This window comes from Schistocerca americana, chromosome 5, assembly GCF_021461395.2.
Source record: "Schistocerca americana isolate TAMUIC-IGC-003095 chromosome 5, iqSchAmer2.1, whole genome shotgun sequence".
NCBI classification, from domain to species: Eukaryota; Metazoa; Arthropoda; class Insecta; order Orthoptera; family Acrididae; genus Schistocerca; species Schistocerca americana.
This window is the reverse complement of record NC_060123.1, coordinates 98,725,191-98,751,367: the sequence shown is the minus strand read 5'-3', so window position 1 is coordinate 98,751,367 and position 26,177 is coordinate 98,725,191. Positions and strand designations below refer to the sequence as shown.

The 26,177-nt window shown below is 38.1% G+C and overlaps 1 protein-coding gene across 1 annotated transcript in view; it reads left to right on the top strand.

Annotated features, from left to right (window-relative positions):
• The window catches only part of LOC124616219 (synaptic vesicle glycoprotein 2B-like), a 277,727-nt gene that overhangs the window by 215,265 nt on the left and 36,285 nt on the right, over positions 1-26,177 (top strand). The window contains exons 8-10 of the mRNA XM_047144521.1: positions 2,986-3,157; positions 10,437-10,551; positions 11,698-11,857. Of these exons, the coding sequence (XP_047000477.1) occupies positions 2,986-3,157; positions 10,437-10,551; positions 11,698-11,857 (447 nt within the window). The remainder of the gene's footprint in view (positions 1-2,985; positions 3,158-10,436; positions 10,552-11,697; positions 11,858-26,177) is intronic.

Genomic DNA, 26,177 nt, shown 5'->3' with positions numbered 1-26,177 from the left:
AATAATTTGGGTGAAGGTCACGGTTAAAGCAGGCTCAGACATGGTAATTGGATGTCTCTATAGGCCCCCCTGGTTCAGCAGCTGTTGTGGCTGAGCACCTGAAGGATAATTTGGAAAATATTTTGAGTTGATTTCCCCACCATGTTATAGTTCTTGATGGAGATTTTAATTTGCCGGATATAGATTGGGAGACTCAAACGTTCATAACGGGTGGCAGGGACAAAGAATCCAGTGAAATTTTTTAAGTGCTTTATCTGAAAACTACCTTGAGCAGTTAAACAGAGAACCGACTTGTGGCGATAACATATTAGACCTTCTGGTGACAAACAGACCCGAACTATTTGAAACAGTTAACGCAGAACAGGGAATCAACGATCATAAAGTGGTTACTGCATCGATGATTTCAGTCATAAATAGAAATATTAAAAAAGGTAGGAAGATTTTTCTATTTAGCAAAAGTGACAAAAAGCAGATTTCAGAGTACCTGATGGCTCAACACAAAAGTTTTGTCTCAAGTATAGATAGTGTTGAGGATCAGTGGACAAAGTTCAAAACCATCGTACAATATGCATTAGATGAGTATGTGCCAAGCAAGATTATAAGAGATGGAAAAGAGCCACCGTGATACAACAACCGAGTTAGAAAACTGCTGCGGAACCAAAGGGAACTTCACAGCAAATATAAACATAGCCAAAGCCTTGCAGACAAACAAAAATTACGCGAAGCAAAATGTAGTGTGAGGAGGGCTATGTGAGAGGCGTTCATTGAATTCGAAAGTAAAGTTCTATGAACTGACTTGGCAGAATATCCTAAGAAATTTTGGTCTTATGTCAAAGTGGTAGGTGGATCAAAACAAATGTCCAGACACTCTGTGACCAGAATGGTACTGAAACAGAGGATGACAGACTAAAGGCCGAAATACTAACTGTCTTTTTCCAAAGCTGTTTCACAGAGGAAGACTGCACTGTAGTTCCTTCTCTAGATTGTCGCGCAGATGACAAAATGGTAGATATGGAAATAGCTGACAGAGGGATACAGAAACAATTAAAATCGCTCAAAAGAGGAAAGGCCGCTGGACCTGATGAGATACCAGTTCGATTTTACACAGAGTACGTGAAGGAACTTGCCCCCCTTCTTGCAGCGGTGTACTGTAGGTCTCTAGAAGAGCGTTGCATTCCAAAGGATTGGAAAAGGGCACAGGTCATCCCCGTTTTCAAGAAGGGATGTCGAACAGATGTGCAGAACTATAGACCTATATCTCTAACGTCGATCAGTTGTAGAATTTTGGAACACGTATTATGTTCGAGTATAATGACTTTTCTGGAGACTAGAAATCTACTTTGTAGGAATCAGCATGGGTTTCGAGAAAGACGGTCGTGTGAAACCCAGCTTGCACTATTCATCCACGAGACTCAGAGGGCCATAGACATGGGATTTGCAGGTAGATGCCGTGTTTCTTGACTTCCACAAGGCATTCGATACAGTTCCCCACAGTTGTTTAATGAACAAAGTAAGAACATATGGACTATCAGACCAATTGTGTGATTGGATTGAAGAGTTCCTAGATAACAGAACGCAGAATGTCATTTCAGGTGTGCAGCAGGGGAGTGTCATAGGACCGTTGCTATTCACAATATCCATAAATGACCTTGTGGATGACATCGGAAGTTCACTGAGGCTTTTTGCAGATGATGCTGTGGTGTATCGAGAGGTTGTAACAATGGAAAATAGTACTGAAATGCAGGAGGATCTGCAGCGAATTGACGCATGGTCCAGGGAATGGCAATTGAATCTCAATGTAGACAAGTGAAATGTGCTGCGAATACATAGGAATATAGATCCCTTATCATTTAGCTACAAAATAGCAGGTCAGCAACTGGAAGCAGTTAATTCCATAAATTATCTGGGAGTACGCATTAGGAGTGATTTAAAATGGAATGATCATATAAAGTTGATCGTCGTTAAAGCAGATGCCAGACTGAGATTCATTGGAAGAATCCTAACGAAATGCAATCCAAAAACAAAGGAAGTAGGTTACAGTAAGCTTGTTCGCCCACTGCTTGAATACTGCTCAGCAGTGTGGAATCCGTACCAGTTAGGGTCGATAGAAGAGATAGAGAAGATCCAACAAAGAGCAGCGTGTTTCGTTACTGGATCATTTAGTAATCACAAAAGCATTACGGAGATGATAGATAAACTCCAGTGGAAGACTCTGCAGGAGAGACGCTCAGTAGCTTGGTACGGGCTTTTGTTAAAGTTTCGAGAACATACATTCACCAAAGAGTCAAGCAGTATATTGCTCCCTCCTACGTATATCTCGCAAAGTGACCATGAGGATAAAATCAGAGAGATTAGAGCCCACACAGAAGCATACCGACAATCCTTCTTTCCACGAACAATACGAGACTGGAATAGAAGGGAGAACAGATAGAGGTACTCAAGGTAACCTCCGCCACACACCGTCAGGTGGCTTGCGGAGTATGGATGTAGATGTAGATGTAGATATGTTCAAAAATATTAACTAAGCTATAATGGATTATAATGGTATTGTACACAGTCTAAAACACAGAATTTGAATTAAAATAAAATAGAGGTTTAAAACTGGGGAAACAATATCTGTCTCATTTGACAGCCGTGGCTGTAAGATCAAACAAGGATGATAACAACACTTCTTCTCTTTGTGATGAAATGTTTGTTATCTTTTCTCCATGTTTCTTCCTTTAATTTTATTCTGGCTGTAAACCTAGTTAAAATATTTTCTGTTAGTTTCAGATTTTACTTCTTACGATCTGTGTGGTTTTCATCAGTTATTAGTTGATACTTCTCTCCTGATGGCAAATGACAATCACTATTGGAAAGAATTTTAATTACTTCCCACTTGCATTTAAATGCCATTTGTTCCTTTTCATTTCAGCTTTTGATTTTGTTAATGATAAAAACTATTTCTCTCCAAAGATTTTCAGTGAAAGCTTTTAATATTTTCAGCTCAAATACAATACGTCTCTGGGTGCCACAGATGTTTGCATCAGCAGAAGAATACAAAGAGCACCAAAAATATACAAACAAAACTGATGAAATTGCATCGGTCTGTGAAATGATATCATTTACTGGAGTTTCCAACTATTCCACAGCTACCAATGAAGAGTCATGTGGAGTGGTAATGTTCATTAGCTCCTACAGATGTTCATCTAGTACTATTCTATATTAATTTACTGGTGTTGAGTTTTTAATTTATATGTACATGATATAACAAGAGTATATATGGCAAGGTTTAAATTTCCACACAGTGAATGATCCACAAATTTGATTACCATAAACATGATCAGTACCATCACCTGATGTTGACACAGATTCTAAGTCACATTGACAGAAAAATTATACATACATGAGTATCATGCTTGTTCGCCCACTGCTTGAATACTGCTCAGCAGTGTGGAATCCGTACCAGTTAGGGTCGATAGAAGAGATAGAGAAGATCCAACAAAGAGCAGCGTGTTTCGTTACTGGATCATTTAGTAATCACAAAAGCATTACGGAGATGATAGATAAACTCCAGTGGAAGACTCTGCAGGAGAGACGCTCAGTAGCTTGGTACGGGCTTTTGTTAAAGTTTCGAGAACATACATTTCACTCTGAAATCCATTTAGCATATAGGAATGACTTCACTGTTTTTTTTTTTTTTTTCAAGTTTATTCATTATTAATTACATTTTTCAGCTTGTTGCTAAGAACAACACTGAAATGCCATAGAAATTGGTATAGGCATGTGTGTTCAACTACAGAGATATGTAAACAGGCATAATACTGCACTGTGGTTGGCAACACCTATATAAGACCACAAGTGTCTGGCACAGTTGTTAGATAGGTTACTGCTGCAACAATGGCAGGTTATCAAGATTTACATGAGTTTGAATGTGATGTTATAGTTGGCGCATGAGCGATGGGACACAGCTTCTCCAAGGTAGTGATGAAATAGGGATTTTCCCATACAACCAATTCATGAGTCTACCGTGAATATCAGGAATCCAGTAAAACATCAAATCTCTGACACCATTGCAGCTGGAAAAAGATCCTGCAAGAATGGCACCAATGACAGCTGAAGAGCATTGTTCAACATGACAGAAGTGCAACCCTTCTGCAAATTGATGCAGATTTCAATGCTGGGTCATCAAGAAGTGTCAGAGGACGAACCATACAATGAAACATCATCGATTTGGGCTTCCAGAGCTGAAGGGGTCCACTCGTGTACCATTGATGACTGAATGACACAAAGCTGTATGTCTCGCTTGGGCCTGTCAATGCCAACATTGGACTGTTGATGACTGGAAACATGTTGCCAGGTCAGATGAGTCTGGTTTCAAATTCTATAGAGCGAATGGACATGTACGGGTATGGAGACAACCTCATGACAGCAGAGGACTGTTCAAGTTGGTGGAGACTCTGTGAAGGTGTGGGGTGTGTGAAGTTGGAGTGATACATCTGGATACTACGTAAGCATCCTGTCTGATCACTTGCATCCATTCATGTCCATTGTGCATTCTGACAGACTTGGGCAGAAGGCAAAAGTGAAAACTGGACATACAGCTGGCCTCTTATGTCATAGCAATAGGTGAAAGGTGTTGTCGCTTGTTGGTAATACATCTGACCCATCACATAGTATCTTATCTGTTTGGCCTGTGGTCTATTTTCCTGCTAAGTCTAGACAATCACAAAGAATGACTTTGTTCATAATAAGGAACTCCACCGTTAGGCAGGTAATTGAGCCCAACAGGGAAATAACAGGCAGGCAGGAAAGATGGCCAGTGTACACATAGTACGCTTGCTGGAGGGTTTCATCCAAAATATGGAGGTGGCTCTGCTGGTGGTTATTGGCTACACTGGGTGCATATGGTTGCAAGTAGTGGCTCATATTGCTGCAAAGTAAACCTACTGCCTGGTTTCAGAGGCCATCCCTGGTTCTCTCAGGTGCTTGGCTGGATTGGTGAAGGCAGCCAGCAACAGGTATTGACTTGGTTTGCCATGTGCAATATTGTACCTAGAGTCTATCATACAACTCTTTTTTGGAACAGACTGGGAGGTCTAGTATGCAGAGATGGAAAAGATCCACTGTAGATCGGTAGCAGTGTTAGAGAGTTGGTGTGAAAGCAAAGAGAACTTTATTTCTGATTTAAGCAAAATTCAAGTTTTATAAACAAACAAAAGCTGAAAGAAGCAAAAATGAGCATGAGGAGAGCGATGTAAGAAGCATTCAGTGAATTTGAAAGTAACTTTTTGTCACACAATCTGAAGCCTTAGAAGTTTTAGTGTTATGTAAGGCCAGTCAGCAAATTCAAAGCATCTATTCAATCACTCAGTGACTGTAATGGGACAAAACAGAATATGACAGAGAGGAGGACAAAGTACTTCATGTGATATTCCAAAAATGTTTCACCCTGGAAGACAGTAATACTTTTTTTTTTAAATCATTTGTCCACATGAATGGCAAAATGCAAGATATTGAGATAAGTGATTAGATAATAAAAAATTAACCAAAACTGCTCAGCAGTGGAAAGGCAACTGGACCAGATGAGATACCTTTGAGTGTCTACAGCAATTATGCAAAAGATATTGCTCCCCTTCCAGCAGTAGCTTTTCATAGTTCACTGGATCAATGAAGGGCACCAAAAAACTGGAAAAAATTCAGGTTATTCGTGTTTGAAGAAGTTTAGAAATGGTTTGACATGATCTTTAAAGTTTGTTGGAAGTGCTCTAATGATCAAACACTGCATGAATATAGTCTGGGTAGTTTGTGGTCTTTTTCAAACAAATGCTAGTTTTGCAACATCTCAATGTTTGTAATATGATATCTCCTGAACTATGTGTTTTGCAGTTATATAATTTTGCATGCACCTTCAATGGTATATGTAGATATTGTTTACAAAATGTGTTGTGAATAGAGGTACCAGTAGTAGAAAAGAAGTAATAAATTTAAACATCATGCACAATGTGGCAGTTTTTCATGCTTCTCAGTGTTTATGATATCATATTTCCTTAATTATTTGAGGTATCATGATATAATTTTGTAGGTGCATTTAGTTGTGTATGTGGATACTGTCTGAAAAATTTATTGTGAATAGAGTTAGCAGCACAAAGTGATTAATTTAAACATCATGCATAATGCAAAAATTTTTCACACATCTCATTGCTTATGACATTATGCCCCCTGAATTATGAAAGATACTGTAGGTAGTTCTTACCCCCAGAGCAATTGTTGGCTGTCAGCAAGAGCTATGAGAACCAAGTCTAGTTGAAATAAGTCCAGTAGTTTATGAGGATATGTGGAATATACATACATACATACATTTTACCATATGTATGTATTACCAGGAAAGACACCTGATTTTGATTTTATTTTGATAATATCCTTTATGTATGGACAGGAACATCAGAAATTGTCATTTTTTGTACATATATCATGTCTTTCCACACCCAACAAGTAAGATGATTCCTCTTCACTGATGTAGGGTCAGGCTTCCCTAGTTTTTCTGATATAATGGTTTTGTTCATCATTTCATTCTTGCTATGCTTATGTGCTTCTACAGTCTTTGTGAAGAAAACAGAAAAGAATGTGGGCAAGCTATAAAATCCATTCTTAAATAGTACAGTCTTTATCATAAATATCACCAAGCAACCTCTGAAAGTGGTAATATGGATAGTCTTGTGATCATTTATCAGTTTAAACTTCTGATCCATGAACAATACAACACTTAGAATTACAAACTATAAACATTCTCAGTCCATATTTATCATGTCTGTTTCTCTTACATGCAATGAGATAGCACTCTTTCACAAGATCCATACATTTTCAACAACAGTTAGGTTTTCAAAATTAATTTCAAGTTTTTTGTCTAATTATAAAGAAAATCCCGATGTTTACCCATGGGGTTTTGCAGAAGCTGACTAGAAATATAGGTGGCATTTCATCCAAATGCTAATTTAATTGTATAGCCTTGAATCTATTTCTCTTAAATAAATGACTTGCCAAACTATTTAACACAAGCTGATTGTGTACTTTTTGCTGATGATACAAGTCTCTTTATTAAAGCTCAGAATGAGACTGACCTTAACAGCAAAATTGAAACAACAGCAGTTGAAGCAAGTAAATGGTTCAGGGACAACAGTTTATTTGTGAATGAGGGGAAAACATTATGGATGAATTACAGACATGTTTCAAATAATATGAAGCCCAATATAACTGTGAAGCTAGGCCAACAGAATATACTACAAACGCCAAATACAAAATTCTTAGGAATTTGGTTAGATGAGCATCTAAAATGGGACAAGCATATAGATGTGCTCAATAAAAAGTTAAGTAAATGTTGCTATGTATTTAGAATGCTCAAAAATTGCTGCAGTGATCAAACAGTATTGTGTACATATTATGCATTTATGCATAGTCTTTTGCGATATGGTGTCATATTTTGGGGCAATTCAAGTCAGGCAAAACGCTCCTTTATTATTCAAAAACGAGCGATAAGAATCATAAAAGGAGCTGCACCTAGAGATCCATGTAGGGAAATTTTCAAGGAATATAAAATCATGACTCTTCCATCCATTTACATCTATGAAAGTATATGCTTTCTAAAGTCTCACCCCCAGTTTTCTTCTTTAAACAGTGAGTTCCATGACTATACAACAAGACAGAGTAATGAATTTCACAGAGAAGTGCATAAGAAAGCCCAATACAACGAGAGTGCAATATACCACCCAAAAATTCTCTATAGTGCTCTTCCCTTAAAAATAAAAAGGATTCAGCAGTTTTAAAAGTGAACTCAAAAGAATGTTAATCAGTAATAGTTTTTACAGTGTTAGTGAATATATGAATTCTTCAGAAAGATAGCGTGCCTTCACCTATCTTATAAGTTACTCATATACAAACTTGTGTCGTGGGGTAGACTCTTTTATGTACACACAAAAATTAATTAATCTGTCAATATAGAGTGTTATAATCATTGTTTCTTGTTGCTGTCCATTATACACAGAATATATGTAACCTATTTGTGTCCTATATTGTTACAAATTTATATCATGTAAGCTATAATTGTTTTGCCCATATATTTAATTCAGATTATTCACTGATAGTTTTTACATAATATGTTGTTATTCATATTTTTTCTGTATGTAACATATGACAAATCCCATATCATTGTACATGATAAAACGGGTGCTCAATAAACTGAAACTGAGACTATTAGAAAAGAGTGGAAATCAACATTTCATCACTGTGTAAGGTTATTATTCTCAACTATGTTGAATGTATGCAGCATGTCCATAATTAAAATTCCAGTTTCAAAATGTTGTGGATGGAGAATCGCTGCTCAGAATGACATAAAACTTGAGCAGCATATTATTGGCATGGGGGGAACATTTTACCAATAGCTTGTGCTGTAAGCATCTTAAAGTAAATGAAGTTAGCTACAAATGACAGATGGTCCACAGTACAATGGTTATGATTTAAGATGCACATTACACCATCCACACTGTTCAATGTGCATGACTGCACAGTTTTGGCAGTCAGCAGTTGTGCCACTGTTTGTTAGATAAGCCCATCCACCATGGGAAGGTCGTACCATATCAGATGGAAAAAATTGGTTTTTAATTGTTCTGAAGCAAAAGAAAAGAAAAAGATAAAAAGCAAAGCCTCTGCAGCAGCTACTTCACTGGCTTTGAAATGCACAGAGGGGCACCACCTTGCATAAAAATGATCCTACACACACATCCATGCTGTTGAAAGGTGAAAAGCAAAGCCTCTGCAGCAGCTACTTCACTGGCTTTGAAATGCACAGAGGGGCACCACCTTGCATAAAAATGATCCTACACACACATCCATGCTGTTGAAAGGTGAAAATGACAATGGTGTGCAAAACACTCTCATAGCATTTACCAGTTACAGCACAGATAACAGGACCTGCAGGATTCATCTCCTTGGAAAAATATGGTCCCATAATAAACAGTGCCATCAACCTGCATCAGATAGCCACATTTGTGGAATGCAGTGGTATGGGATGATGTGGCTGCAGATTTTCCTTTGCCCATATTCTGCAGTTCTGCATATTGGAATGTTCTTGGAAATGGAAATGAGCTTTGGCTGTCCGTAGAATGTTTCACGGCCACTCAGTGTCCACATTCACTGGAGCAATAAATTCCAGAGCAAATATTTGTCTTGGTGGCAGGTCAGCAGCAAGCAACTCATGAACATGGGTGATTCTGTATGGATAGCAATGCAGGATGTTTCATAGGATTTTGTGCACCATGCTTGCAGGCATGTCCAGTGTTTATGCAATTCCTCTGCTTTGCATGTTTGCACACCACTTCTCAGCCCCTCCTGCAGTGCTGTGGCCACATCTTCAACAGACATCAGATCAACTCCAACTTCGTGATCATTTTCTCCAGACACTTAGCAGGCTTTGAACCAATGCCTTCTTCCATATCCTTGGGTGTACAGACTTTCTACAGGGCTACTGGCTCACAAACACCACTCTTATAAAAGAGCTTTACCAGCAGTGTGTGATCCTTCATGGAGACAGTCACGTTGGGCACCTCATATTCAAACTGAGGAACAGCTGGGTGCTGCACATCTCTTGGGGTGCTCACTCTGATGCTTACAGTGTCATATACTGCTCAAGTGTTATATTTTTTTTCTCCCATGACTTTTACCAGCATCAGAAATATGCTGCTCAACTTTGATGACATTCTGAGCAGTGGTTGTCTTTCTACAGCAATTTGTAATTGGAACTTTACTTATGGATACCCTGTACTTTTCACAATCCATGAGCTTGAAATATACATAAAATATTTGAGTAACATATGATCTTTGGTTAAATTAATAGTGTTCCAATTTTGGGGTGGAGAAATGGTGTTGCAGTGATGTTCAGGTAGTCAGACAGGAAATATGGCTATACTCCTCAATACATCTTGTTGCACTATTTGTTATGGTGACCCCACCAGCTGAATAAAGTTCTATCTGTTTTTCAATCAATCCTTCATATCAAGATGAGAGATGTTGGATAATGTCTTCTGGGACTGTAGGTCAAAGTTTTTGGTGCGGTCACATAGTAATTGGAGAGAGCAACCAGAGCAAGCAGTCAGCTATTTTTGTATATAGAGTATACATTATATAGTTTGTTTATTAACTCTGTAATAGAAGCCAAGGCATTAACTCAGGTGAAAAAAGTTTATTGTTTTTTGAGCACATTCTTATAATATAGTATATTTACAGAATTCTGTTTTTTGAGTAGAATCTGAAGAATAACCCAGAAAGGTTTTGGTCATTTTTTGATAGACCTATTATGAGAATGATGTGCATTATTGATAATGAAATAATAAAGTAACTACTAGAGGGCCCGCGTATGAGGAAGTTCTACCTCAAATTATTTTTCTGTTTTCAATGTTTTTCAGGCTATGATTAAAAACACTGTGTACATAAACAACATCATTGTTGCATGTTCTCAAACCGTGTTTTTTCTGCTTGCCAGTTACATTGTTAAATATATGGGGAAGAAAATGACTATGGGTAAGTATAAAATATCTTTAATTTGACATTAGATCTGATTATCCTATGAGAAAATTTGCATTGTATAAATCAACCATGAATTTGACATATTCAGAAACAACACTCATATTTCAGATAGTTTTATTCCACATAGACAGTATCATTATGTCAGTATTTATATATAGGTATAAGATATTTTATGTTATTATAGCATATATGAACCATTCATTAATTAAAATAAGAGCAGGCGTACACATTTGGGAGTTATAATAACCTCGGGTTTGATCATACAATGCAGCCTTTCATGGGTGTTACATGTTCTTGGTGATGATTTTGGTCCATGGCATGTTGCTGTGACTGACATTTATCTTCTAATGTTGGAGACATCATCAGAGGCTGTAAAGACTCATTGTAGCTTCAAACTTATACAAGTTTGAAACTACTATGTGAGTCTGCAAAGCCTCTGATGATGTCTCCATCATTAGGAGTCAAAATATTAGGGACAGAAATATGGTCAGTTTGTTTCAGTTTGAAACTACTATCTGAGTCTTTGTAGCCTCTGATGACATCTCCAGTGTTAGGAGACACTACATTAAGCATATAAACATGTCTAATGCCAATATAGCAAAAAATGCCAAGGAACTCTTGGGTTTTCCAAACTTACAGTTTTAAAGAAGGAATGGGGCATGCAGAAGGAAGTGAAAGAAGGTGGCAACTGAAAATACACTATGGGTAATATGAAGAAAATTTGAATAAAAGAACACAGCAGGTAATACAAAAATTCTTTTAGCCCTTCCAGGGAGCTTTGGCGAAAATGATATTTTCCAAATCGCAGGTAAAACATGGCTTATAAAAGAGTACAAAAAAGTATAAATTATAGCAATTCCTTGATTTATGGGTATGTTCAAGTTTACAGTGAAAAGTAAAGAAGACAGAAATAAAAAAATGAGCATAAAAGGATAGAAGAGAGAAGGGGAGAAAGAACAAACCAAAAGGAAACAGTTGCAAGATGTGGGAAATTCAGACAATTGTACATGCTGTGAAAATGTCAGATAAAGTTTGGAAACATATTTGCAATACATGTGTATGTTCTCTTTTGTATAATCTAGTCTTTGTTGGCTATCACAAATGATAACAACATTTATCCTTGCTTCCATTTATTTCTAGTTACTGGATACATTGGTGCTGCTGTGTGTTCAATTTCGGTTTACTGGACATACAGTCCATCAGCTGCTTTGGCGTGTTTGGCTCTTTTTGTGTCCTTTACTGGCGTGAGCCACATCACAAGTTTAGCTGTCCTTGTGGACATGTTCCCAACAAATCTCAGGTAATGTAGCCATAAATAAAGTATCTATTGTCTTTTTACATTAATTGTGCCAGATTTACATTGTTTTTTGGTATGTAATTCTGATTCCCTCCTTTGACGGTACCATTTGAGCTGATAGTACAGGAATAAATTGAGATTTTCTAGGTCTGGCAGTGAAAGATGTATTTTTTTTTAATTTTTTAAACGGATTCATTTAGCATTTTACCTTCTTTTGTGTCACTTCGCTCCATCAGGTACATTATACACTCAGAATGTCGGCAAAACGTATATTTTCTTTTCACTGCACTCTAAACATTTTTTAGTCAAAAATTTGACTGGAATGTGAACAGTTGCCTTCCATAAGGTGTTTTGTCATTGCCATGCCACCTTTGTGGAAAGATTCAATGTCCTGTTTAAACCAATTTTTATATTTTTGTTTTGCAATCAGTTATCCAGAAGACTTGAATTGTAGGGACTTGCACAAGAGAGGTCCTTGATTCAGAGCTCTGTCCACATCTGGATTAGATTTCCAATTTTTCTCTGAATCACTCTTGACAAGTTCTGAAGTTATTTCTTTGGAAAGTATCAGGCTGATTTCCTTTTACAATAACAAATTGGCACAATTGAAGTCTGTCTTAAATTGTCCGAATGTTTCTGTGTTTCCTTTTGATCAGTATTCATAAATGCAGCACACATCTTCCATAAAGCTGACTAAATACTTCACACAAAATACATTATACTCTTTCTTTTGCTGTGTCTGTAACATCAACCATTTCATCCACCTTTAGGCTAATCTCCCAATATCATACTCCACATTTTTTCTTTAATTACAGTTATATACAGTCAATAATTTGGTGTAACAACAGTAATTAGTGGTTTATGTGGCTATGACAGTGAAATGGAAACAAAAAACACACAGAGCATTTAGGTATAGAACATGACTGAAAAACAGAATAAAAATGATTTATTCAGTCACAATTTTTAAAGTAGCTACGATGAGAACACTGGGAATATATTTAAAACACAGATGGTAAATTATGGTTTTTTCCTAGTCTGTCCCTGCAGTACTTTGAGTTCTCTTTTTACAAATGGTAATGAAATTTTGCATATAGTTCAACTGAAAATTAATTGCTACTCCATACAGTGTTTATGACCTTGCTGCCAGAACAGCTGTGGAATTCAGTACCATTTATTGTTATCAGCACTTGATGAAAGATAGACTTTTTGATGAATGTTGAAGTTTGGTATAAAAAATGTACATGTTTACAAAAATCTTTACTGTGGCTTTTAACATCTACAGCTCATCAGTTAGCAGCATACTACTTAGCTGAAATAATCATTACTGACATCAACTTTCTGCAAAACAGCAGGGATATATTGTTTGCAACATATTTTGAATATTATTCTGTTAATTTATTAAATGTGACCAGTCATGAATTCTGGCTAATTATCCTGAATACATGTACATTAGCATGTTTGGACAGCTGTTATCATATCCATCCAACACTGGTGATCCCATCCTGATTAGCAGATCATTAGTTACCGACCACAAACTTTTGGTGCTGCAAGAGGAAGCATGGATGCAGAGGGTACTGAAAACCTGCAGTGCTTTTTTTTTTTTTTTTTTTTTTTTTTTTTTTTTTTTTTTTTTTTTTTTTTTTTTTTTGGGGGGGGGGGGGGGGGGGGGGAGAGTCGAATCACAGGTAAATCCATGAAATTTTTTCTGGTGGTGAGTCAACTAGATCACTACTAGACTGCTGAGGTAGAAAACAATCTCTGGGGAGCTTCTTCAAACACCATCAAGCTATTTAGAATCCAAAAAAGAATCATAGAAAGTGCCAAACACAGAAAATATTGAAATCCACTCTTCAAAAAGCTGTAAATCCTCCCACTTCTATGCCTTCATATGTATGAAACCACAGTATTCATATAGCAGTATGCGACTAAACATCCTGCACTCTTCCTCAAAAATGAAGATGTACACACTCACAACACAAGGCAAAAAAATGGATCTCCACATGCATCATATAAAAACTAAGCTCTGCCAAAATTGAGTTCTACACCATGGAAAAAAGATGTTCAGGAAACTACCAAGAAACATACAATCAATAAACAACATAGCCGGGTTCAAAGCTGCAGTAAAGATGTATCTAACTGATCACTGCTTCTACAGTCAGAAAGAGTATTTTGATAAATAATAATTTGCCAGTATGAAAAATAATGTAATGTCTTATCCACTGAAACCATAGTAACATTTTAACCACTGAACAAATACAAATTATGTACCAGTAGTAAGTAGTGTAACCATAAGAGATTAATGATGTTAAAATGATGGCAACAGTATTGTGTTAAATAATGTCCAACATCTATGTGCATTTTATGTACCAACAAGATCTCGTGGACAAATAAATAAATAAGTAAAAGTCATTATCTTGGCACCTCCAGATACTGACATTTACCTCTAGCACAAATCTGAGTTAAACCAAATGTCTCTGCATCTTGGGGCAGATGGTATGGAAAGTATTTGCCAAAGAAGACATTAGAGGTAGAAAACTAATACCTGAGACATCTTCACATCACAGTCATGGTGGGAACAGTTCCTGGTACACTGCTCCACACAATCTGGGCTGGCTGAGTACTCACACAGGTGCAGGAAATAATTACAACACAATGAGATGTAACTGGACACTGTAGCAGAATTAGTCAATCACATTCAAGATGCACTCACCAAGGCATCCATCAGATCACAGTGGTAACCTACAGCAATATCAGATCACAGTGGTAACCTATAGCAATAGTATGTCACTGCCCAGTATTAAGTGTCTAAAGGAACAATCACTGTGGTGACCACAGCCATTACGAAACACGTCAACTGAATTTGCAACTGCAAATAAGGACTACCATCAACTGTAGAATCGAATGACGACAATGAAAATTTATGCCGGACTGGGCCTCAAATCAGGATTTCCCGCTTATTGCGAGTGGTCACCTTGCAATTTGGCTATCAGTGCATGACTCACAGCCAGACCCAAACTTCCATATGTCCCTGTTGGCACAAATTTTCATTGTCATCATTCCATTCACAGCTGATGGTAATCTTATTCATAATTGCAAATTCATTTGATGTGTTTTGTAATGACTGTTGTTGCCGCCATGCCTGTTAGGAACTTTTCATTGTAATCAGAATAACACAGGCACTGCAATATCATATTTATCTGCCAATACCAGGAAGTGACTTTTAAGTAAACGTCTGACCTGTACAGGAATATACTTAATGGATGTATGAGTACAGGTTGTAGACACGTGGTTGGTGGCATATGGAAGTTTGGGTCTGGCTATGAGTCATGCACGGATAGCTAAATGGTAAGGCGACTGCTCACAATAAGTGGAAATCAAGGTTTGAGTCCCTGTCCAGCACAAATTTTCATTGTTGTCATTCCATTCTACAGATGATGGTAGTCCTTATTCGCAATTGTGAATTCATGTGATGTGCTTTGAATGACTATCCAACAACACAGGTGCTCTAGTGGCACAGCAGAGTGAAGTGCTTGCTTCCCTTGGTGAAAACTGCCATAAAAGTAGATAGGTCTATTGCTGACACCCTCATATTCAATCAGAAGTGAACTTAGTAGGTCTACTGCTGACACCCTCGTATTCAATCAGAAGTGAACTTAGCAACATCTAGTGATATGGCTGTCACCTGCAGTTTGTTGGTTACATAGAATGTTTTAGAATCAAACATAGACAGGTTTGTCCCCTTGTGCATACCCAAAAGCCAATGACAGCCAGATATATGTGCATCTGCTATTTGAACAGCCTCTCAGCTCTTGTACCTAACCAACACCTGATCTCTGGATTGCACCATATGTAACATAGGGGAAGGCAATTATTCACTGATAGTGGAGTGATGTGTGGAGCACAGAAATGTGTGTCAGAAAATAGCATTCACACTCTCTTTCAAACAAAAGCTCTTTTTCTAGCACAAGTACACACATTCACACATACACATAACCACACAGACACCCAGATGTGGTCATGGCAAGACTAATTATTCATACCCAATTATTTAAACCTGTTGCTCGAGCTGATTGAGGGGTGGGGATGAAGTGATAGGGAAGGATGCAAGGAGGGGGTAGTGGAAAGGAAGCAAATCTTTGGACACATGACTCGGTGGCACACAACAGGATGAAAAAGAATACATCTCTCTTTTCGCTCTACTCTCTGCACCCTTGTTGTCTTTTGCAGCCACAGAGTCATCTGTCCAAGAATCTGCCTCTTCTTCACTAAACCTCCCCCCCACCCCCCACCCCCCTTGCATCCTTCCCTACCTCATCCCTACTTCTGTCAGATAAGGCAATGGTTGTCAATAACTGAATATCAATAATTAGTCTTGCTGCAACCACAGGAGTGTGCATTCGGCTGTCTGTGTGGTTTTGTGTGTGTATGATGTGTACATGTGCTAGGAAAAGAGCTTTTTCTTGGAACATAGTGTGAATTTTATTTTCTGTTACATGTTGCTGTACAGCATGCATCAATCTACTATAGGAGTGTAGTCACCTTTCCCTATTTTATGTATTATAACAGAGATGTGTCATGGACACAGGTTTGGACTTGTGTTTATGCAAGTACTTTTCTATCCAAAAGGTGACCACCAACTCCATTTTCTCTGTCTGCTGCCAATGATTCCTCCAGAGTTACTTATGTTACAATACATTTGGAGCTTGATTTCAGCATCTTTCAATTGAGATTTCACCATTGCGGATGTTGCAGAGCCAACCATTGGAGCTGATTTATTCTTGCAGTACTAGCTACTGTACTAGCTTGTTGCTGGGGTATGAGGGGTCAATGGTGTTACAGAGATCAATGTCATGGGATTCCCTCATTATGTTACTGTCTGTGACACTAGATGTATTCAAGCTTTCAGCAAGTAAGAGGGGGTAACCAAATAAACTAGAATTATTTTTTAAAAGCTATATATTTTCAGATTGTTTACAAAAAACCTTATCCCCTTCAAAATACTCTCCATTACAAATAATACATTTGTCCCACCAGTGCTTCACTGTTCAAAACATTTTTCTGTAGTCATCTTTAGAAATGGCTGACAGCTCCTCCCTCATTTTTTTCTTGGCTTTTTCAATGTTGTCAAATCATTGTCCTTTCACATCCCTTTTCACCCATGGATACACAAAAAGTTGTATGGAGCCAGGTCAGGCAAGTAAGGTGTGTGAGGCAGTGGAACCATGCCCCTTTTTAGCCAAAAACTGTCTGACAGAGATGGTTGTGGGGGAAGAACCAGTCTCCTGTCTGCCACAAATTGGGTCTTTTTCCACAAACAATGTTGCACAATTTTCTTAAAACTCCAAGTAAGAGGTTTGATTGATGGTCTGACCTGTAGGAACAAACTCTGAATGAACTATGCCCTTGGCTTCAAAATGGAAAATCAGCATTGTTTTGATGTGTGAGTTGACATGATGACATTTTTTTGGATGGGTGACGATAACATCTTCAATTGGCTTGACTGTTGCTTTGTTTCTGGGTCATAACCCTAAAACCATGACTCATCATCAGTATTGACCTGTGACAGAAAATCTGGATCAGTTTCAAGCCATTGTTTCAAAGCATGACATGTTTCAACCTGACATTCCTTTTCATTGTCAGTCAGAACTCAAAGAACAAACTCGGCAGCAACCCTTTTTATTCCCAAATCTTCTGTTACAATTCAATGAATTGAGCTCCAAGATAAGCCACTTATCTCTGACAGTTGATCAGTCATCTGTCAATGGCCTGTGAGTATAAGTTCCTGAAATTTTTCAACATTTTCATCGGGTTTGGGCAGTTAATGGATGTCCATTATGAGGTTTGTTATCAATCAAAATGTTGCCATTTTTAAATCAAGCAAACCACTTGTACACTTGAGTTTTCCTATAGCATCATCTTGGTAAGCTGTTTTCAACATTAAAACAAATTCAACAGCATTTTTACTGAGTAGAAAACAAAATTTAACAGCTGCACGTTGTTCACTTAAATTTGGCATCATAAAAAATGAAACAAGAACAAAACTGTTCTAGCAAAAAAAATCACTGCAAATGAACAGAACAAGCCAGGTCAACAATACAGGTGGCACTGAACTGGCACTATTCACACCCAGTGGCAGAAATGCATACTACATAAGATCCACCCACAACAATGTTATTCCATTTTTTTTTTTTTTTTTTTTTTTTTGGGTACCCCTTCATATACCAAATTAATGGACAATATCCAAAAATAAATTGGCCCTTTGGCACACCATGAGAGGTATAACACAGCACAATGTAGTATATTAAAGCAACATCTAATCAACCTCTCCCATTTTGTCCCTGACACTTTGCACCAGACCAGTTACCAATAGTGAAGCCAGAATGCAGTGAAATGTTGCAGCCCTTGGCTGTTACCCACTGACTTAGTTCCAAAAAGGGTGGCATGTAGTACCCATGTGGGATCAACATGCTAAATGTACAGAGTATATTACAACAGTAGATGGTGACAATTTTAAGAGACTGTAACTATGTTTTCAGTGGCAAACAAGTTTAGTATTCTGCACTGTGCTAAGTCATTTTCTCAGATCCCAGTGGTAGCATCAGATATTTCAAAAATGGCCATAATCATGCTGTTTTGCTTTTTTGACAGCTTATTTATGACAGTTGGCTTATGATGTGCTGCACAATCATGACCAGTGATTAGTTGATACCAATTAAGCTGCATACAAGATTGTTTGGGCAAGACTCAGAATCAGTATGGGCGTAAAATAATTGCATCCTTCTGTCGACCAGCAGATGCATCTACATCTACATCTATAATCTGCAAACCATGTCCGGGTAGAGTGATTGTTTGACTGCCTCTGTGTGTGCTGTAATTATTCTAATCTTATCCTTATAATCCCTGTGTGAGCAATATGTAGAAGGTTGTAGTATATTCCTTGAGTTCTCAAAATTTTGTTAGTAGAATTGCTCAGATAGTTGATGTCTTTCTTCAAGTCAGCTACTTCAGTTTTGGCAGTATTTCTGTGACACTCTCCTACAGATCAAACAAACTGCTGACCATTCATGCAGCTTGTCTCTGTATACATACCCCCTGTTAGTCCTATTTGGTATGGGTCCACACGTTTAAGTAATATTCTAGAATCAGTCACACTATTTATATGTAAGCAATCTCGTTTGTAGATTGATTGCACTGTCCCACTGTTCTATCAATAAACTGAAGTCGACCACCTGCTTTACCCATGATTGAGCCTATGTGATCATTTCATTCCATAACCCTACAAAGTGTTACAACGAGGTGTTTATATGAGTTGGCCATTCCAGCAGTGACTCATTGCTATTATAGTCATATATATGAGTGTATGACTATATGATAATATGTTTTTTTCGTTTTGTGAAGTGCACAATTTTTTATTTTTGAACATTTAAAGCAAGTTGCCAGTCTTTGCACCATTTTGAAATCTTATCAAGATGTGTGAGTATTTATGCAGCTTCTTTCAGACAGTACTTCATTATAGATAACTGCATCATCTACAAAAATCCTGAAGTTAATATTAATATTGTCTACAAGGTCATTAATATACAACATGAACAGCAGGGCTCCCAAAACACTTCCCTGGTGCACAGACCGAAGTTACTTCTACTTCTGACAGTAGTCACAGATTTCACTTGATACCCCATATGATCATACTTTCGACAATAAGCGAAGGTGTGGTACTGAATCAAATGCTTTTCAGACATCAAAAAATACAGCATCTACCCGACAGCTTTGATCCAAAGCTTGCAATATGTCATGTGAGAAAGGTGCAAGTTAGGTTTCACATGATAGATGTTTTCAGAATCAATGCTAGTTGGCTTGTAGGAGGTCATTCTGTTTAAGATACTGCATTGTGTTTGAATTCTAAGATTCTACAACCAATTGATATCAAGGATACTGGACAGCAGTTTTGTGGATCACTTCCACTACCCTCCTTGTAGACGAGTGTGAACCATGCTTTACTTTAAGAACTGGGCATGGATTTTTTGTTTGAAGGATCTATGTTAGATTATAGTTAGAAGAGGTGCTAACTCAGCCACAGATTAGTATAGAATCTAACCGGGAATCCATCAGGTCCTGGAGCTTTGTTCAATTTTAATGATTTCAGCTCTTTCTCAGCACCACTAACATTAATACTTATTTCACTCATCCTTTCAGTGGTACAAGGTTTAAATTGGGGCAGTTCTGCTGGGTTTTCCTTTGTAAAAGAGCATTTGAAAATGGAGTTAAGCATTTCATCTTTTTCTTTGCTACTCTCAATTTCAGTTTCTGTCTTATCTACTAGGAACTGGACACTAATTTTGGTCCCACTAAAAGCTTTACATATGACAGGAATTTCTTTGGGTTTTGTGAAAGATCATTTGACAATATTCTGCTACACTAGTCATAGAAGGTTTCATGGACTTCCCTCTTAAGAGCCAAATGTATTTCACTCAGCACCTTTCTACCTATAGCTCTATGCTTCGTTTTACACCTATTATTCAGTCATCTCTGTATCTTCAGTAGCTACTTTACAGTGACTGTACACCACGGAGTGTCTCTCCCATTACAAACTGTTCTACTTGGTACGTATCTATCCTGTGCATGGTCAATTATTCTTTTGAGCTTGAGCCATAGTTCCTTTCCATGTTCCTGCACTGTGATGAAAGTTTCAAGTTCCTTACTGAGATATGACACTACTGATTTTTTATCTAGTTTACTTAATATATACATCTTTCTGGTTGTTTTAGTTATTCTTTATGCTTTGGTAATCATTGTTGGTTGCCACAACCATGTCATGGTCACTGATACTAGTTTCAGTGTGGACGTCCTCAAAGAGATCAGATCTGTCTGTTGCCATCAAATCCAATATATTACCATCATGAGTGGGGTTCCGAACTACCTATTCTAGGTAGCTTTCAGAGAAGCCATTTAATAGTGGGGAAAACATTAGAAAGTTCCTCTTGCATCCAGAATTAGTCCTTAAAAAACTTTATAGGAATAACAGTCAGATTATAGTAAGTGGCATTTTTAACATTAATTTTCTTTCAAATAGCAGCAATAATAAACAACTGGAATCATTGTTCTCAACTTTCAACCCACTTCTATGGTTTCATTCCCAACAAGAGTATATGGAAACAGCAAGACCTTCATTGATAATGTACTCCTAGACCCCACAAATTACAATGGAGTAAAAATCCAATCCATAATGAATGGTCTGTCTGATCATGATGCTCAATTGACAACCTTAAAACTCATCAGCAGAAAAACAGTAAATGATCTCACCCAGGTTAAAGATATTATAATAATAAATATGTATTCTACTAGCTTCTTTAGGAATAGTTTACACTATCAACAATGGGAGGAAGTGTACCAGGCTGTTACAATGAATGAGAAATTCAACTCATTCCTGGACTTATTTATCAAACATTATGAAGCCTGCCTCCCCCAAAGACAAATTAAAATGAAATCAATCTGTTGTGGAAGGAAAGAGTGGATAAGATCTGGCATCAGAATATCATGTGCTAAAAAGAGAGACCTATATGTAGAACAAAGGGCTAGTATTAACCTAGCAGGAAACTACATTACAAAAAAATACTGTAAAATTTTTACGTGTGTAGTCAGGAAGGCCAAACAAATGCATTATGCAGAAAAAAATCAGCAAGTAAAACAATAAAGTGAAAACCATATGGAACATCATAAAAAGTGAGACGCATAGGAACATAAAATGTGAACAAGTAGGGACCCTACAGTCCTCTGGTAGTGGTTAAGACAAGAATAATCAAAAAGTTGTGGCTTCTGGTTTTAGTAACTTTTTTCTCACTTAGTAACTTTTTTCTCACTGAAGATGAAAGAACAGGGAACAATAATAAACAGTCTCCTATAGAAGCCATAGAGCTACTAAATCACATGCAAATCACACCGAATACAGCACTTTATTTCAAAAGCACAACTCCTAAAGAGATTGAAAAAACCATAAAATTACTTAAAAGCTCTGGATCTTCCGGATATGATGGAATATCAGATAGGACTCTAAAAACATGTGCAGACTTAATCAGTCACATATTATACTGTTCATGTAACCAGTCAATGATAACTGGGACATTTCCAGACAGACTGAAACATGTAATAGTGATGCCCATCCACAAAAGTGGAGCAAGGAATGTACCATCCAATTATCAGCCCATCTTTTTGCTGCCAGTGTTCTGAAAGGTGTTTGAGACAGTACTTTATGATAGAATTTATGGCCATATGACACAATTACTTACTGACATCTACACAATTTGGCTTTCATAAGGGATTCTCCACAGAGAGATCTATACTTAGTCTAACAGATGAAACTCTAGGTGAATTAAATCTCAGGAGGTATCCAATGGGGATCTTTTGTAGCCTTGCTAAAGCTTTCAGCTGTGTAGATCATAATACATTGCTAAAAAAGCTTCCTTACTATGGCATAAAAGACAAACCTTTGACATGGCAAGAACATTATCTACACAACAGAACACAAAGAGTTATCTTATTGGAGGCAAGTATAACAGCAAACTCAGAATGGGGAAATGTAAAATAAGGAGTCCTCCAGGTCTTGATCCTTGGGCCACTGATTTTCCTGATCTGCATTAATGATCTTCCCAGAACCTCTACCCAGAGTCCATCTCTACTCACTCCTACAACTCCCCACGCTCCCACCTTTTACATGCTTCCTAAAATCCATAAACCCAACCACCCAGGATGCCCCATTGTGGCTGGTTACTGTCCCCCCACTCAGAGAATCTCTGTTCTTGTAGATCAACACCTTCAACATATTATCCACAACCTACCCTCCTGTATGAAAGATACCAACCATTTCCTCCACTGACTCTCCACAGTTCCTGTTTCTTTACCACAAGATGCCCGTCTCATCACTATTGATGATGCCACCTCCCTCTACACTACCATCCCTAATGCTCATGGCCTTAACACTATTCAAAACTACCTTTCCCAAAGCCCAACAGATTTCAGACCAACTACCTCCTTCCTAGTTGCCATGACCAACTACATCCTCCCCAACAATTACTTTTCCTTTGAAGGCATTACCTACAAACAAATCCACGGTACGGCTATGGGCACCCGCATGGCACCATCCTATGCCAACCTATTCATGGGCCATCTAGAGGAATCCTTCCTAAACACTCAGAATCATAAACCCCTCACCTGGTTCAGATTCATTGATGACATCTTTTTGATCTGGATCGAGAGTGAGGACAACCTATCATTATTCCTCCGGAACCTCAACAACTTATCCTCCATTTGTTTCACCTAGTCCTTCTCAAGCCAACAACTCACTTTCCTAGATGTTGACCTCCATCTCAAAGATGGCTACATCAGTACTTCTGTCCATATCAGATCTACTAACCACCAACAATGCCTCCACTTTGACAGCTGCCACCCATTCCATACCAAGAAGTCCCTTCCATACAGCCTAGCCACCCACAGTCGTTGCATCTGCAGTGATGAGCAGTCCCTCTCGAAATGTACTGAGGGTCTCACTGAAGCCTTCACTGACCATAATTATCCTCCCAACATTTTACAAAAACAAATCTCTTGTGCCTTATCTTTCCAGTCTCCCACCACCTCACAACGTCCTCCCGTCTGGCCCCTCGTAACTCAGTACCACAGAGGACTGGAGCAATGAATTACATCTCTGCGAGGGTTTCGACTACCTCTCATTGTGCCCTGAAGTGAGAAATGCCCTCTCCACTAGCCTTCCCACCCCTCCCACAGTGGTATTCTGCCATCCACCAAACCTATGCAATTTACTTGTCCATCCCTACACAACCCCTGCTTCCAACCCCTTACCTCATGGCTCATACCCCTGTAATAGACCTAGATGCAAGACCTGTCCTATACATCGTCCCATCAGTGTCATATGGGTCCTTCCAACCAACACCAACTTTTCTGAACTGCAAAGGTGGGAACTTTCCCTGTAATATATCCTACGTTCCCATAACCCCCTGGCCTCAACCTTCGTTAGTCATTGTCTTCTCCTGTCCAGCCCCTTCTCTGTTCCCATTCCAGCACTACACAGTCTTTATTCCTCCATCGCACTTAGTCTTTTTACTTCTCTCCTTTTCTGCTATAGCCCCGCCCCCCTCCCTAACTTTCTACTCCCTCCGTCTAACCTCCCAACTGTATGTTGTAATATACCTAATATACAAAGACTTAATAAAAACTTTGATTCCCTGACATCATGTAGTACAATACCTCACTTTAAAATGATTGGTATTGTGGTGATTCATGAATTTCATAAAAATGACACTAAATTGGAGACTAATTAGCAGACACTACTACAAAATAAAACAAACAACGATGTATTTTAACAAACTGTGGCATTCATTGTAGTAATGGGAGAGACTTGAATTAGTGAAAATGGTAGGAATAAAATATATGGTATTAATGACCAACTGTAATTATTCAAATAATTGGACTTTTACAAATGTAGTTTACTCATTCAAGAAGTTATTCTGTCCCTTGCAAATGAAGGCATATATTGTAAAACGTAAATTTAGGATGAAAGCTGTAAAGAACATTCCGTCTTAATGACTTTATTAATTAAACTCATATTGTTGTAACCAGATATATGCCTAATTACAAAATTCTAGGCATCTGCTACAAATTCTGTCTATCAAAACCTGTTTCGTTTTACCCTCTTAGCTTCAATTATTGTAAGGAATGTGAGTCATTGTATAATTAGCGTGTATTAATTAATTTTGTGTAGTTCATTATTGTATTCATATTTAGATGGAATTTTCACATTTAAAAACATTTTTACATTATAAATTTCACATACAGGGTCCGGCATAAAAAACTCCCCGATTACAAAGTAATGTGCAGCGGACAGTAGAAGGAGCAGAGTGGTGGGGGGCGCGTCGTTAAGTTGCTGCCTACGTGCCGTTTTCAGTGTACACCATGGCGTGGTCTGGTGAACATCGTGCCTTCGTAGTGGAAGATTTTATTCAAAATGGCGAATCGCCTATTAATACTCAACGTGCTTTTCGCGTTCGCTTTGCACTCGGACGACGGGACCCTGTTCCCGATAAGAAAACAATTTATTCTTGGGTTGCTAACTTTCGTGAGACAGGTTCCGCATTAAAAAGGAAACCACCTGGACGACCATGGACTGCAACAGGCCCCGGAAATGTTGATGCAGTTAGAGCTTCAGTTCAACAATCTCCTCGACGATCCGCTAAAAAGCATGCGGCAGCATTACGGATATCTGATCGAAGTGTGAGAAGAATCTTGCATCGAGATCTTAAAATGCATCCTTACAAAATTGTAACTACACAGGAACTGAGTGAACGAGACTGTGGTGTCCGTGTAAGTTTGTGCCAAGACCTTCTTCGGAACATTCGTCCCAACGATATTGTGATTTTTTCTGATGAAGCAACTTTCACCTTGCCGGAACAGTGATCAGCCAAAATTGCAGGTACTGGTGTGAACACAATCCCCAAGAACTTCATCAACGACCACTTCATAGCCCTAAAGTAACAGTACGGTGTGCTGTTTACAATTCCGGAGTGATCGGTCCTTACTTTTTCGAAGAAAATGACAGGAATTTAACCGTCAACAGTGAACGCTATTGTGCCATGCTCCACGACTTTCTCCAACCGCAACTAAGGGAGCTTTTTGGTGAAATAGAGAACGTGTGGTTCCAGCAAGATGGTGCTACAGCCCACACAGCGCGGCAGTCACTGGCATTGGTGAAGGAAATGTTTCCTGGACGTGTGATCTCGTTGCGTGGAGACATTGGCTGGCCCCCACGATCGCCGGACTTAACGCCCTGTGATTTCTTTCTTTGGGGCTATTTAAAAGCAAAAGTTTATGAACAACGTCCACAATCTTTACGAGCCCTGAAAGAAGCAATTACACAAGAGGTTGAAGCTATTCCACCTGAAATGACTCAAAGGGTAATGAATAACTTCAGGGAAAGACTCAAACAGTGTGTCGACAGTGCAGGAAGCCATTTAAGGGATGTTTTATTTAAAAAGTAAGACCATAAGAGTATTTTCTAAAATGGCATAATATGTACTTTTATTTAGTACAAATAAAATTGTTCTACCTTATTTGGTTTTGTTTTTATTAGCTTTCCTTAAAGGGGAGGTTTTTCTGCCGGACCTTGTATTATTCAATTCTGTAATTTTAGACGTATTATTCTGTGTAATCAGAACATCTTAGCTTTGGAACTTTTAATTGTAAATATGATTAAAAATATGTTGTCATTATTAAGTAATAATGTTCCAAGTGACCATCCATTACTTAGAATATACAAATA